At 38.7% G+C, this 16,555-nt stretch overlaps 2 protein-coding genes across 2 annotated transcripts in view; one reads left to right on the top strand and one right to left on the bottom strand.

The window, feature by feature from the left end:
- Positions 1-4,415, bottom strand: part of LOC139451673 (centrosomal protein of 89 kDa-like) — a 30,754-nt gene extending 26,339 nt beyond the window's left edge. The window contains exon 1 of the mRNA XM_071232996.1: positions 4,365-4,415. Coding sequence (XP_071089097.1) covers positions 4,365-4,415 — 51 coding nt within the window. The remainder of the gene's footprint in view (positions 1-4,364) is intronic.
- Positions 4,416-7,344: 2,929 nt separating this feature from the next.
- The window catches only part of LOC139454463 (CD109 antigen-like), a 39,522-nt gene continuing 30,311 nt past the window's right edge, over positions 7,345-16,555 (top strand). Inside the window, exons 1-10 of the mRNA XM_071236180.1 lie at positions 7,345-7,408; positions 9,900-10,024; positions 11,372-11,555; positions 12,362-12,530; positions 12,772-12,842; positions 13,270-13,324; positions 13,692-13,765; positions 14,237-14,276; positions 14,988-15,072; positions 15,840-15,960. Of these exons, the coding sequence (XP_071092281.1) occupies positions 9,906-10,024; positions 11,372-11,555; positions 12,362-12,530; positions 12,772-12,842; positions 13,270-13,324; positions 13,692-13,765; positions 14,237-14,276; positions 14,988-15,072; positions 15,840-15,960 (918 nt within the window). The 5' untranslated portion in view covers positions 7,345-7,408; positions 9,900-9,905. The remainder of the gene's footprint in view (positions 7,409-9,899; positions 10,025-11,371; positions 11,556-12,361; positions 12,531-12,771; positions 12,843-13,269; positions 13,325-13,691; positions 13,766-14,236; positions 14,277-14,987; positions 15,073-15,839; positions 15,961-16,555) is intronic.

Below are 16,555 nucleotides of genomic sequence, written 5' to 3' on the forward strand. Positions count from 1 at the left end.
AAATATTGTTGAGTGTTTCGTTGAACAACAAACGAAAACAAAAATCAAAACCTGTTTATGATATGCACTGGTACATAGTAGGCTTGGTATTACACCTTTATTGGCACTATTCCAGCCGTGTCAAACCTTGTTTGTTTTTCATTCATCAATAGCAGTACTAATCTGGAAGTTGAAAATTATCTTCTTATTTATCCAACCACCTACATTGAAATTTTGAACAAACATTTCCTAAACCAACTGATAAAAACTAAGAGGCCTTATACTGTAAAAACAAGTACAATGTAACAGTGTGAGAGAGTGAGTGAGTGAGTGATTTGGGTTTTATGCCGCTTTTAACATTATTCCAGTTATATCACAGCGTGTCAGCTTAATGTGGGAAGAAAGCCTGAAGTGATGCAGGTCTCAGACGTTTACCACTTCGGCAAAACCCATGAGCACGGGTATGGTGCTCACAAACCTAGAAACATTATTGAGGCAAACCAAGATTTGAACCCACAATCATAGGATTCTGGCCATGCTGGCGTGCCCAAGGGATGCAACTCTGCACAGTGAATCTCGGCACCTTAGACGACTGGGTCTCCCGTGCCCCCGTAACAGTGTGAGATACCAAGCATGCTTCATAAACCATATGTAGCGCATCCTTGAGGAGATTTAAACACTGGATCTTGGTTGTGGTTGTCAGACACCGGTCTACTCCACTACCACACCGCCACTCACGCTAACAGTAGTCAGTGAGTGAGTGAGATTTTACGCCGCTTTTAACAATATTCCAGCAATATCACGACGGGGGACACCAGAAATGGCTTCACACATTGTACCAATGTCGGGAATTGAACCCGGGTCTTCGGCATGATGGGCGAACGCTTTAACCACTAGGCTACCCGACCGCCCCCTAACAGTAGTGAAACTTAGTGCTAGTTCCACTTGGTTAAGTCTTTATAGAATACACTGGGAAAACTGATACTTCATCAAGTGGTAGCGTGTCAGCAATCTGAGTATAATATTGGGCCTGGAGCAAGGAAGAGAGTGGACGCATCATATCCACATCACCAGTAGCCATAACAAACAGTCGACATCTTATCTTGTGGTCATCAGGGTTGTAGATCATATTTTTCCACATTCATTAATCATAACAAAACACACACAAATATTCACTCAACACAGAAACCAAGCAAATATGATGAGTATATTACAACTATGAAGGTGTGAAACACAACAGGCAAATGTGATGTGCAGGTTACAAAACAACAGGAAAGGATCGCAGAAATATAGGGTGGCATCTTAAGATATATATACTACTCAAAAGAAGTTAAAGACACCCTTTCTTTCATATTACTCAAGTTAATGTGTCATGACAAGACTATAGTACAGTGTTCCCGCTGGCTTTTGAAACTGCCAATCCACCACGACTTGCAACTCTAAAAATTACCAGTCCCCCCCCCCCCACCCCCCCTAATTTTTGTCAGTCCCAACTTTCAACAAATGAAAAAACATATGAAAATCACCTGGTTTTAATTCTTTCAACTCTTTTTTTTTTAAATATTTTGAGACTAAATCACTGCAAATATATATTTAATCTTGAAGCAAAGCTAAATGTTATTTCCTTGCACTAAAAATAGAAAAGAGGAACCTAGATGACAACTGACAATCTGACTTTGTTCGAAAAATATACTTATATGAATATCGCCAATGTTTTGTTCAACAAGATTTATAAGGTACTTTATTTGCCAGTCCAAAGGGACTGGCAGTAACATTAATTACCGGTCCAAGCCTAATGTTACCAGTTGAAAACTGGTAATTACCGGTAAACTGGAACACTATAGTAATATGACAGAATCTGCAAGACAGATTAACATGAAAGAATCAGATAGTCTTTAGTCTAACTGCTTTTGAGTAGTACAGATCAGTGTCAAAGAATGTAAGAAACAAGGCACGACCAGTGACTTTCATCACTTCCATCATAAAGTTTTAAACATGTTTCTCTGCATTGCTATGATAAAAGGTGACCAGGCAAGTTGTCAGACAAGCAAGTTGGATTTAAGTGATTCAAAATCTGTTTCTTTTATCTGCTAACTCACATTTAATGTACATCTAACAGATGATGTTTATCCTATTCATTCACACAGAAAAACATGTCAGTTTCACTCATGGCATCCAATAAAACAATGAGACAACCTGTGTAGCTGCTACTGATCTCCCACTCAGTATGTGTGACTGCTTTACTTATTCTAAACGTGTTGTGTTGTTGTTGTTTAATGCCGCACTCAGCAATATTACATCTATATGACGGCGGTCTGTAAATAATCGAGTCTGGACCAGACAATCCAGTGATTAATGTCATGAGCATCGATCCACGCAATTGGGATCGATGACTTGCATCAACCAAGTCAGCGAGCCTGACCACCCGATCCCGTTAGTCGCCTTTTACGACAAGCATAGTCGTCTTTTACGGCAAGCATGGGTTGCTGAAGACCTTATCTAAACAATAGGTGGGGGCAAAAAGAGGAAACCCCAGCATCCAGACCTAGACAGGAAATTGCAAAAACCCCATGGGCATATTCCCCCTTCCGCAGATCAGGAGGCAAATGCTAATTTGCATGGACTTTACAAAAATGTCGACTCTTAGTCTTGAGATGCGATTTTCTGCCCAGAGTTGCCACGTATACCTAATCAAATGTGACAGGATTACATTACATAGAAGACTCTGTACCGATACACAAAGTTTACCTTTTTCACAGATAATAATGGTAATGAGTATGGTAGGTGAACATATTTTAACATTGAATTCAGGAATATTCCAGCGCCATAGTTAATACTTCACCATTCTGTCTACACTGTTACTCCTGGTGAACAAGACTGTGAAATATTAACATGGAACAAGTGAACAATATAACCAAAGAGATACTATCATGACTATTGAACTGACTAAGCTATAAAGCTAAAAGAGCTAATATTGAACTGATTACACAGCATGTAACAAGGAAATATACTTTTCATAAACTTGTTCTGAACCAGCCAGCTAGCCTAACAAAAATGTACCTCATGCCTTATGTTCTAGTAAAATGCCATTGGAAAGACGAATAGCATATAATTTGTCCCTGTTCACCAGTTTCCAGTGCTTCACTCCTACTAGTCATGCTTGTGGTGAGGTGCAGTTTTCTTTCTGTTTTCTATTGGTCTCTTGTTTTATTTGTCCAGTATGTACAGCACTGACAATAACATGAATAATCAGTTGAAAACAATGTCAGTGTTTTCAGTATCCTCATCAGCTGATCAGTGGATGCTACAGAACCTGTGCACTCAGAGGATACATGCTCGTAATGTTTGGTGCAGTGTGGATGGAGGTCAAGGGGGTCCCTGTCATAATCGAAATATAACAGGTAATTTAGGGGGTCCCTCGATTCAAATATTAGAGGAGTACACCTTGAGGATTCCAGGACCTCCCCACCCCTCTTAATTTTGAACACTGCTTGGAGTAAATAACTCCCCTTTCTCAGACTTGTGAGGTTTAGTGCATTATTCAACTGATTTCAAAAGTGTTTAAATCCTGAAAGTGAGACAGAGGTCAGAGGTTTTAGTTTTACATTAACAACATATTAGGCTACGATCTTGACTATTCTGGGTGTTAAACATTACCTCTTCTGCTACCTGAAAAAACAATCATTATCATTTGAGTCATGCATATTAATAAATAACATTTTACCTGAAAACAATATGTCAAGAAACTGATATAAATATAACTTTCTTCAACATTGTTCTAAAACTATCGATAATTCTATGTATAGCAGAGCTGGTAGAAAAAGTTGAAACTGAGCCTGTGACTAAACTTCTATTTATATTCGTGTATCCATATCTAAATTGAAATGTGGTGAAAACAAACAGAATGATTGGAACCTGTGTACATATGTGGCCACAGAAGTAGATATTTCATATTGTAACAACATAATATCACAAATGTTTGTTTTTATTATTCGAGACTGAGCAGGCGAGAAAGTGAAATTTTACAACATACACTTAGAGTTACCTCCCTTCATCTATAGCACTTCACACACCAACTTGAAATTTATCAACAATCCTAAAACTGCTTTCAACATCCATTCTGTATAAAGAAGTAACTCCTTAAACTATTTCATTAACGGAGAAGTCACGCCTACATTCATTTGAATAGCATAAGAGTTTAAACATCCACCCGGCCATTCACAAACATGCACTGGCACGAAAATCGGAAGTTGTCAACCTGTCAAACAACCTAGGTTAGTAGGTTGCACACCTAAATGACAACACCTGAAGTTAAAATATATACATGCAAGCCCTGCAGCGGTTGGTAATTGGAATATATACAGGACATGCACTCTGGTGCTCACCATATCTGAAGATTTTGATCTTCCCCGTTTCCCCTTACGCTTCCCAGCCATTTTCGAATCGCACGCGAGCGGAATTTGTAAACAGAAAGTTGCGCGTGCGCAGACCGGCTGTCAATCGACTTAGCCGCATTTGCCTGTTACAGAGATATAGATTAATATACGGTCTCTGTATGTAACAAGTGTTTGTTTATTTGTTTGTTGTTTAACGCCGCACTCCGCAATATTCCAGCTATATGACGGCGGTCTGTAAAATAATCGAATCTGGACCGGACAATCCAGTGATTGACATTATGAGCATCGATCCACGCAATTGGGATCGATTACATTTAATGCATCAACCAAGTCAGCGAGCCTGACCACCAGATCCCGTTAGTCGCCTCTTAAGACAAATGAACAGACTTATTTTAAAAGTTTACCCATTTAAGTTACATCGCAGGACCATGTAACTAATAATAACAAAAACACTCGCAGACGATGATTCTTTTGGTTATCATTATTAGTTACATGGTCCCGTGATTACATGTTGCCGATTTTTTATAATTTTGAATATTAATGGGTTTTAAAAACGTGTTTAATAACCAAATGCATCTGTTATGGCTTCTTTTATCTCATCAAAAGAACGACTTTGACTTTCGCCGTTAACCGACTGCGAAATAGAGTCGTAAAACTCTAAACGATCGACTGACTGGATGAAGGATACCGTGTAAATCTTAGTTTCATGGAAATGCACTTTACTGAGACTTCGTCTCATTGGAAACATATTATGGATGATATCAACACGTTCTTTACTGTTTGTGCAACTTGTGTGAGAGGCGGGTGATACCGGTAGAGCAGAACCTGCTAGCAGAGACCATATAATAGTATAGTATATGGTCTCAGCTGCTAGTACTCTTTACACGAAGACTTGGTGCCATCATTGATTTTAATTTATCCATTCATATTATTTTCACCGCTATTTAGCCTTTTACGCATGACAGATTAACTATAGTAATATGAAAGAATCGGGTGGACCTTAACTATTTAGGAACTATAAACTGATGTTCATATAGTTACGTTATTGCGTTTATCATTCTTATAACAAGTCCGAACGTATGTCTTATATTTCTCAAGAGTGGTTGGTTGGTTTGTTGTTTAATATTCCAGCTATATGACAGCGGTCTGTAAATAATCGAGTCTGGACCAGACAATCCAGTGATTGGCACGACCAGTGACTTTCATCACTTCCATCATAAAGTTTTAAACATGTTTCTCTGCATTGCTATGATAAAAGGTGACCAGGCAAGTTGTCAGACAAGCAAGTTGGATTTAAGTGATTCAAAATCTGTTTCTTTTATCTGCTAACTCACATTTAATGTACATCTAACAGATGATGTTTATCCTATTCATTCACACAGAAAAACATGTCAGTTTCACTCATGGCATCCAATAAAACAATGAGACAACCTGTGTAGCTGCTACTGATCTCCCACTCAGTATGTGTGACTGCTTTACTTATTCTAAACGTGTTGTGTTGTTGTTGTTTAACGCCGCACTCAGCAATATTACATCTATATGACGGCGGTCTGTAAATAATCGAGTCTGGACCAGACAATCCAGTGATTAATGTCATGAGCATCGATCCACGCAATTGGGATCGATGACTTGCATCAACCAAGTCAGCGAGCCTGACCAACCGATCCCGTTAGTCGCCTTTTACGACAAGCATAGTCGCCTTTTACGGCAAGCATGGTTTGCTGAAGACCTATTCTACACCGGATCTTCACGGGTCTCTCAAGAGCGGAGTCATGTCCGTTACAAAGAGAGATATGTGCCTACTGAAAACAATTTGCACGTCAGATTTGAGTCATTATTTCTACCTTAATTATTTAGGTTGTTAGAAGTTTGGGATTGACTGGTTCATGTTTATAATTCACAATTTAATTTACTGTTTTTTGCTCTTAATGGTGTTATTGTCCACATTAATGTACTTTTTCGTCCATTTCGAGAAGTGATTGCGCTAATGTGCGTTTGTTTATATCCAAAGAATCAAAAGTAAAACAAAAATATTAATATTTGCAGAAAGTATCCAGTTTATATTTTATGTGAAACGGATACCACATTGTCCTGTAATCTTAGAAATGTACGTTGTCAACCAATCAAGGGTGATATGCAGCATATATATTCAGCCATTGCATTGTTACTATTTTTGGTATCGTCCTCTATTACATATATGTTCGTTTGATTTCAAAGTAATTTACTCGCACATAACAGCATAGTTATTTCATTTAATATAGTTATATTATTTCATTCATTTGCAATAGTGTAAGTTATGTTACTGACAGGTGTTATCAGAATTTACAAAACATTTTTTTGTGATTGATCGTGTTTATTATTTTGTTTAACATATCCATACTATGAACGTAAGGGACACGGGTGGCCCAGTCGTCTAAGGCGCCGCGATTCGATGTGCAGAGTTGCGTCCCTTGGGCACACTGGAAACCTATGATTGTGGGTTCGAATCCCGGTTCACCCCGATTATGTTTCTAGGTTTGTCAGCACCGTGCTCGTGGGTTTCACCGAAGTGGTAAACGTCTGAGACCTGCATCACTTCGGGCTTTCCTCCCACATTAAGCTGACACACCGTGATATAAATGGAATAATGTTAAAAGTGGCGTCAAACTCAACTCACTCACTTTGAACGGAAATATGAATCATCCAAACTTGCAAACATCATTTATGTGTCATTTGCATCTCTTTGAGTTTCAGTGATAGGGAATTGGGAAGCGATTACAAATCTCTCTACCAACTAATCTGTTGTTTCACAGTCATAAACGTATTCTACATTAGATCTATGAGAAAGAGTCACGTTATTTAAAGTAGATTTTACAACATCGTATATCATGTCACACCCGCTTTGCATTGTGGGATAGTGACGCGCCAATTGTCACCTTATTGTCACCCACAGCATTTATCTCCCTTGCTGCATTCCAATTACATAGGCGCGACCTCGACCTTAATCAGTCACCGCTCAGGTATTCAAACACTATCGGGGACAGGGGACACAGGTAAGCAAGTCAGATCGCAATCAACACATTGTTAATTACTTATCATTACACTTTTTTATGACATAACTGAAGGCATTTTAGGTTTGTAATAACGTACGGCGTTTGATCGAAGCGTTACACCTGCAATCAAGCGTGTTTGTACACACCTGTACTAGACATAGGAAGTTCGACTAGAAACATCATGGCGGACAACTTGAGGATTCCCCTGAGTTTATTTATCTATCAGAATTTTCAGTCAATATGAAGGATCGTCGTGTTTAAAGACGGTTTAAGTGGACAGGGGTAATAGTAGAAGCAGTAATAATCAACTTGACCAACACAAACAACTTAGAATGTTCATTCAAATTGTCTCCAACAATTTTGACATACTTCCGGTTTTCCCAACTCTTTACTAGTGCTATGATTACGTCGTTCATTTGTCATCAGAAATAGCCTGGGATAGCTAATTAGCAGCCCCTGGATTTAGGATTTTAAGAAATGGGGCGTTCCATTTTGGCCATTTGTACTTTCAGAATCCCCCCCCCCCCCCCCCCCCTTATAAATACATGACATGTAAACCATTGTTAATTTTACTTATTTTGTTATATTTGATTTTATGGATAGCCATGTACTCTGTAGAATAAAGTCTAACTTCGTCATGTCCCATATCTCAGCCCCATGCAACAAAATAGGATTATTTTTTGTAAAAATCGAAGATCACAGAAAATGCATAAGTTTGTGTTATGCATAAGTTTGTGTGGGTAGCAAATTGTGTTGAATGGGAATTCTGTCACAGTTTTCTGGAGAAATAGACACCCAGATATTTGTATTGAGCAACAACATCTAATATTTATCCATTGACCTTTAGACAAAACTGTTCCATTACGTTAATTGTATCCCCAACCTAACAGGACGTCCTATTCCGTCCTTATGAGGACATTTTTTGTGAGACCTATAACTTGAAAACTACTCCCTCGATTCTTTTCAAACACTTTCTATACCAATAGGAGTGAGGCAGTGTGAAGTTTGATTTCAATATTTCGATTTTCAGAGAAAATGCAGCTTTTTTTCATGTTTTGACTTAGGCTTGTTTAACTAAATCAGTTGTGCAACCTATAACTTGAACTACTTCATGGATTCTTTTCGAAATTTACAACACTTACTATACCAAAAGGAGAGGTGCAGTGTAAGGATTGATTTTGAAAAGTGGATTTTCTGAGAAAATATTGCTTTCTTCATGTTTTGATCTTTGAAATATGTTGGAGTCCAAATCAGGGTATGAGTGAGCCCGGTCACTTTTTGCCTTGTTTGTTGTAAACTACTGATGGTGCTGGAAATCCTTACAGTACCATCAGCAAATAGCAGTGAAAAGGGGTTTACAATGTTTGGATGTAAATTATGCCACCTTGACATTTATCTTCTATCTCCATGACCAATTCCTAAATAAAGAAAAGAGGAAAGGGCTTAATATGCATCCTTGTCTTACTCCTATATTGCATTAAAATTTATTACTAAAATTATCGTTGCATTGCATCAAAGCTTTTACGTTTTCACAGATACATGACAATAATTTTGACAATTTACAACTGTCGCACAGTGAAGACGATCTGATCGATAATCAAGATCTATTTTGTAATAAAAATGGGTCTTACTTCGCGAAGTGCATCAAATCATGTGAGCACCTTGATTAAAAACATGGAAAGATTTGGAAAATATCTGTTGATGCTAAGTTGTTGGTACACATGCTTAGCAAATCCTGCAATTGACCGAAATCTGCAAGGCAGTTTATGAACCAGATGTCGATTTCGTTACACAATTTCGATTGGACTATGCATAGACTCGTTATTCTAGACCAAATACAACTCCATAATTCCAGCCAAGTTCGGCAAGGGTGGAAATTGGACTTTTATTGTCAGTTAACTCCCTTGCCTCGGGAAGATGGTCTGATTTTTGCTAAATCTTCATTGGTTGTTGATAGACCTAGAACTTTGTCTATCATTACAGACAACGTATGAAGATGTTAATGGCAAATGGGATTCCATAACTTTTTACAGTAAAACTTCAGCCTCAAAATTTGTTAAAATCATAAACCCTGGCTAGAAGAATTTTGAAAAATCATTTATTTAATATTGTTCACATGCCAATATATTAGCAAGTATCGCCGTGGGCGCTTATTAGAGCGGGGCTCTTATTACGTCGATTACAGTATGTATTTAGCTCTCCGAGGCTCGCTAATTACAATGTTTATTCCTAATACAGGATATTTACCATCCCCAAACACACTCGCATGATAACCTCTATACACACACACTAAAAACTGGTTGCAGGACATTCTGCAATTATATCCTCAGTTTAAGCTGAAGAAACCTTGACTTGCCAAAGTTTGAAGGGTGGCTTAAATTTTTGAGCCAAGCTATGATGAACTGCATTGATGGACTTGGTTGCATATTATTTTGGGAGTATTCCCATCAATATGAAGTCTGTCTGGAATACTTGTATTTTCTGTTTGTAGTTGACCATGTATGGGCACTTGCTACTGGGAGCAGTGCTGCTCTCGCTAGCTTCCTTCGGGGCAGGGCAGATGGAGAACAATTGTTTGATAGAGAACACACAGGGATGCCGGCTTGCAAGGCCACCGTAAGTGTTTACTTTTTTTAATTCATTAATTAACTCATCATAGTGAAACTTGTCATGTGTATATTCTAAAAAATGGAAATGTTTGAATAATTTTTAGAAAGGCATAATCCTGTAACCTTGGTAACCCTGTACCGCTTTTTGTAAATGGCAATGCAATAAATGATAACAAGACCTGGGGTAGAATAGGTCTTCAGCAACCCATGCTTGTCGTAAAAGGCGACTAGCTTGTTGTAAGAGACAACTAATTGGATTGGGTGGTCAGGTTCGTTGACTTGGTTGATGCATGTCATCGTAGCCAAATTGTGTGGATCGATGCACATGGTATCAATCAATGGATTTTTGCAGACCGCCGTCATATAGCTGGAATATTGCTGAGTGTGTCGTTAAACAACAAACAAGCAAGTAAATCAAAATTTGAAAATTAAGTTATAGAGATTGCATCTGATAGCTACAACCATGAGAACATACATGATACTCATTTGATAGTAATGATAGTGTTTGAAGGGAATGAAAAATGTCATATTAATGTTGGCATGCTTATGAATGAAAAATGTCTTATTAATGTTGGCATGCTTATCATGCTAATATTGGCATGTTTATCATCATGTTGACACACCAGTGGAGGAGGTATGCTCAAATGAAACTTTAAGCACATCCTGTGCTGAATAAGGTGTCTACAATGAGGACCATGACTAGTTTAGAGCATGTTAAATTGAACATTTGAAACCTGAACCTGTGTTCAGTAAAACCTTAAGTTTCAGCCATCAAATCCATAGGGAACATCTCATGGTCGCCTCCAGTATGTATTTTATGTTTGTTATGTCCTATTATGGCTGAAGGGGTCGTTGTCAGCACAGGTACTACAGAAATGTACCCCAGGTAGGTTTCTGTATACAGAAATGTACCCCAGCCAAAATTAGAATACAGAAACGTACCTGGTACCCCAAACAGCAGATGAGTCCATATTCCCCAACCCGAAACCCAAACTGGTTCATGTTGTAGTTCCGGTTTGCCTGATTACGAGTGCAAGAACAAAGCGTGGTTCATTTCAGATGAAACATTATTCTATTATGACGTCATTTCTGGAGATTTGAACTTGCGCTTGCAACTTGATGAGGGAGTGTGTAGTGAGTTGTTCCCATAAATCTAGCAGGGCAATGCAGATAAACGTGATGGCCGAACGATTGCATCTCAAAGCAGTAGTGACATGACAATCGGTATTGGCAGAAAAGGCACAGGTAATCGACGTGAGGATTTTGAGAATATGCGGAAAATACCCACCTGTGCATAAAATTGAATTGTCCGACATTGCCGAGTGTTCCATGACAGTGTTCGTCTTTGTTTCAGTATTTACATGATCCTGGCACCAAAGAGGGTGAGACCTAATCAGGTGATCCAGATATTTGCAACCATCCTGAAGCTAGAGTATACACATGTCAATATCCGGATATCCATCGTCAAGGAGAACATCGAATATGCCGGGACGGTGATGAAGTTTGACAGACCATCCAGCAGGATAATGCAGCTACAGGTATTTTAATTATCTCCCTTGATGTTGTAATACACCTGAAGGGGGACAGCTGGCCTAGTCTTCAGAGGTGCTTTAAGTCTTTGTGCAGAGTTGTGTCCCTTAGATGTGTCAGGATATATTGCCCTGTTGAGATCCTTGCTTTGTCAGTACAAGACCTCTTCAGCAGTGATCATGGGTGATGCCATTGTGTAAAATATCCAAGACTATGAGCCTGCAGGTACCATTTGGTTCATTTGATCACGCCTCAAACAATCTCATTAAAATCACTGTTAATCAGATCTTAGTTCTCGCTACCGCTGAACAAAGATCTTAGGACCTCCCATTACGGGTCACGTCAGAACCAACTTTGACAGATTAATGGAATGACAAACAGGAAGTCAACAATAGCCAATCAGAAGGCAGCTTAATCAAGCTTTACGGCACAAGTTTCAAACTGGCAACTACACTTGGAAACATATTTTGACATATACTAATAAAAAAATTAAAAGCTGAACAAAAGAACATTCTGGAATGGCTAATATGTGATCTAGATTGTATGAATACAGACAAAAAGCCCATAACTGTGGTTCGGAATACTCTTTTTTATGAGGTTGCATGATCAAAAATCACATTTCATCTGTCACTTTCATGATCTGATAAACGATGCTCCGATTGGTCAAATAAAAGGTCGTTCTGACATGACCTGTAATGAGATGTCCTCAGATCTTTGTTTAGCGGTAGTGATCTGATTTTAATGAGATTGCCCCTCAAACAGCATACATTCAGTGGAACTGTTTATACTGATGAATGTACCTCCACGTTTGCAGATGCCACAGAATGCACAGGCTGGGCAGTACAGACTGAGACTGGAGGGAACTCTCAATGGCGGCACAAGTGGTTACATCTTCCGCAACGAGACTGACATCGAGTTTGACACCAAACAAGCCTCTATCTTCATCCAGATGAGCAAGCCAATTTACAGACAGGGACAGACGGGTGAGCATGATCAAGTAGCCAGAGTTGTCTCCCATTAACAGAATTGTCTCCCATCAGTGGGAGTTGTCTCCCATCAGTCAGAGTTGTCACCCATCAGTCGGAGTTGTCTGCCTTACTTAATTTACATTTGATAAGGAGTTCACCTCCAGTTATTTTCTAAATGCTCCACTGGAACAAAAAGGACGTGGAATTTGTACCATGGTGGGAAGATTGACCGTGATATTGGTGGGTTTTGTTTCAGTTCAATTCCGAGTGGTTCCTATTCTACCCAACCTGATGCCCAAATATGGAAGTATGACTATATATGTTGAGGTGAGTGTTGACATTCAGTTTGTTTGTTTGTTTGTTTGTTTGCTGTTTAATGCCGCACTCAGCAATATTTCAGCTGTATCTGTAAATAATCAAGTCTGGACCAAACAATACAGTGATTGACATCATGAGCATCGATCTACCCAATTGGGATACAATAACATGCATCAACCAAATCAACGAGTCTGACCACCCGATCCTGTTCGTCGCTTTTTATGACAAGCAAAGTCGCTTCTTACAGCGAGCATATGTTGCTGAAGACCTATTCTACCCCGGATCTTGACATTTAGGAATGAATGAAGTTTAATTGAGGCATAACATGTTTGTTTAAGTTATGTTTCAGAAATCAGAATGATTAGAGTTCTTGTACAGATATTTGGTTGATAAAAATATTTTTAAAATCATTGAATACAATGTTTCATGTTTACAGGATCCAACAGGAATTCCTGTGAGGAGATGGCTGGGTTTGCAGACAAATGCAGGAGGTATGAAAATGTTATGTAACATCATGCACAAGAAACATAATTCATGATTAAATGTCGTTAAATTGCTTCTTGTCTGTACTGCTGGTTCTGTGGAACAAACCCTAGCAACATGTCTGTGACCAATGATATCTGACGTGCCTCTACCAGATTGTATATTGGTACCTTACCTACATAAAATTCTGACAATTACACTTGTTCCAGCATGAACTTAAAGAATCTTAACTTCGCAAATGTTTCTTCTTTTTAATGAATTGTTTTTCCTGAATATATTTCTTGATCAACTTTGATATCACTCGTATTAATTCAGTTAAGGATAATCTTTGTCTTTTAAGAGCTTCATGAAATTGATAAATTCTCATCTTTCAAGGTCTTGTGAGTCAAAGCTTTGATCTTGCTGACCAGCCAAACTATGGAAATTGGAGCATCAGAGTTGATGCCTTTGTGAGTACCTTGTGGTTCTTTAAATAAAAAATAAACAAAGAATTATTGGTCCATTTAGCATTATTGTTACAACTATTTTCAATTTGGGGTGAAATGGGGTTTAACGTCACATCTGATGCCAATTTATTGTGCAAGCCCACATAGATACCATGCCACAGTTTAACATGAATACCCCACTCATACACAGTATACTGACTCCGAGCTAACCTTGTTTTAGCCCCTTAATGCCGAGCGCCAGACAGGCTAACAACAAATACCATCTCTTAATGTCTTTTGGTACTATTTTCAAAGTTTGCTGTACTGCAAACATGAAACTTATTGTTTTAATATCAATCAATAGTCATTTTGAAGTTGAATGAAAAATATTCATTTTGTTGGTCCTGGAGGGCCCTGTGAGTTCAACTTAGAACTTGCTTCTTTGACAAATAAAGTCAGTGCATTGTTTAACCTGCTACACGTTTCTTCCCACAGGGACACACATACAGGAAACCATTTGTGGTGGAAGAATTTTGTAAGTACTGAATGTCTGGATGATGTGTCGTGATATTTCAGCAAAGTCGTTCATGCTTCATTTCATTTTGCTTGTATTACCCAGGTGGGTTAAGACAACACAATAGAATATACTTTGTATAGTAACTAAACAAACATCATAAATTTGGGGCTCAAATTTTTAATGTACCAAAGTGGGGTTAGCAATTGGATCCACGCAAGGTTGGAAAGCAGTAGTACAAATCAATACCCAGTAGTACCCAAACTTTGGAGAAACCCCCAACTCACAATAGAACTTTATTTGTTTATAAGCATAGCTGTAATATCTCCTACACAAAATGCCCACAGTTATACTACTGGGGGAGGAGGGTGTTGCTAAAATGGAGCAAAGCAAAAGGCTACCACGTAAGCCCTGTGGTATGGCTGTCACGTGCTCTGCGTCGAAGGGACGTAACTCCTATAGCAGTTTAACAGGTCAGAGACCTCTATCATGACACAAGGGGAGGTAACTCCCAAGTCCAATTCACTAATGAACATAAACTATATGGAGAAACCAACTTGAACTCAGTGTTAAACTCAGTATCATGTCTAGAGACTGATAGTCTGATGTTATTACATTGACCCAAAGGTTTTCATGTTCATTGTATTTGATTAAAATTACTTTTGAAAATACTGATATTTTAATGGGTATATACTAGCCCATTGATGTGTTTGTTTTTTCCTCATTTGTCAGGGGAGCCTCGATTTGACGTGAATGTCTCAGTTCCCCCCTACATCATGGACAATATCCAGATCTTCCAGGGTGTTGTACTGGCCAAGTAAGTAGATACTGTAAATCTTGAAATTAATGCGCCTCCAAATTAATACGACTGCTGACCCCTATATAGCCAATAATGCGAGTCAAAATCCGTGTGACTCCCCCCACCCCATCACCATCCCTAGTGGAATGAAACATAACCTTACCTAAATCCAATCAAACATCAAATAGCACCGCTTATTAGCACTGAGTAAAGCACTTCCGTAATAGAATAAACAGTGTTTTCCTAAAAACAACACACAGTTTTGTTTGTTTATTCTGTTGACTGGCATTAAGGATGTGAGGGGTCAATGATGCTGAGTTTGACACGAGTGGATAGAACTCTTGACCACAGCAGTGATAACTCACCGGATGCCTATTGTGTAATTCCTATTCTTTGAATGACATTGTTATGAACTTGTTACAACTGCTGCTCAATAAACCATGTTTCGGTTTACATTATACATTATTAGTTGGTATTTCTGCTGTCCAAAGTGTGCAGTGAGGCCTTCCTATTGTTGATAGTCATTTTGGAGACATAAATGCAACATTTAGTTAATGCGAACAAAGACCACTCGCATTTTATTCACGTTCGCGTTAATTTCAAGATTTATATTACCCTCATTCCCTTCAAGGTAGTACTTGGGAACACCCATATATATCCAACAGAATATTCCTCCATCCATCCCCATGCTTCGTTAAAGCAACAATTAGTTAATTAATCTGGAAGACTACACTGGGTACAGAATATCAAGGTGTACACCTGACGATACTTATCTTTCCTTACAGTCAGACGAGCGGTCGTCCTGTGATCGGCAATGCCTCTATCACGCTCACATTCAAACCCAAGCCGATACCGGGAATTGACTACGGCAACAAATTCCCCTACATTTTCAGGTTTATTGAATATGTGAGTAGAATGATTTTTTGTTGTTGTTTTGTTTGTTGTTTTAACGCCTCACTCAGCAATATTCCAGCTAAATGATGGCGATCAGTAAATAATCGAGTCTGGACCAGACAATCCAGTGATTGACACCATGAGCATTGATCTACGTAATTGAGTTACGATGACATGCATCAACCATGTCAGCAAGCCTGACCACCTGATCCCCTTAGTCGCCTCTTACGACATACATAGTCACCTTTTACAGCGAGCATGTGTTGCTGAAGACATATTCTACCCCGGATCTTCTTTCTTTTCATAGGACATCTTTTCGTAACATTTGCATAGTTTTGAACTCTGTATTCTTTAACTGGCATCTCTTTGTTTTGTATTTCTACATTTATTAGTAACATTTCATACTTGATTTGTAACATTTGACCTTTATTGCATACTTTTGTCCTTTATTTCAACTTTGTATTTGACTGAATGGCCGCCCATACATGACATACCGACTTTCAAATGCAGTTTGTGATGTTAGGTGGCTGTGTGGTGTCAGAGGCATCATTTTGTGTGCAGTTGTTTTGCTTTGATTGCACCAGAATAACCCATTGTGATTCAGAAT

The sequence above is a fragment of the Haliotis cracherodii genome, unplaced genomic scaffold, assembly GCF_022045235.1.
Source record: "Haliotis cracherodii isolate W230 unplaced genomic scaffold, xgHalCrac1.p SCAF_10, whole genome shotgun sequence".
Lineage (NCBI taxonomy): Eukaryota > Metazoa > Mollusca > Gastropoda > Lepetellida > Haliotidae > Haliotis > Haliotis cracherodii.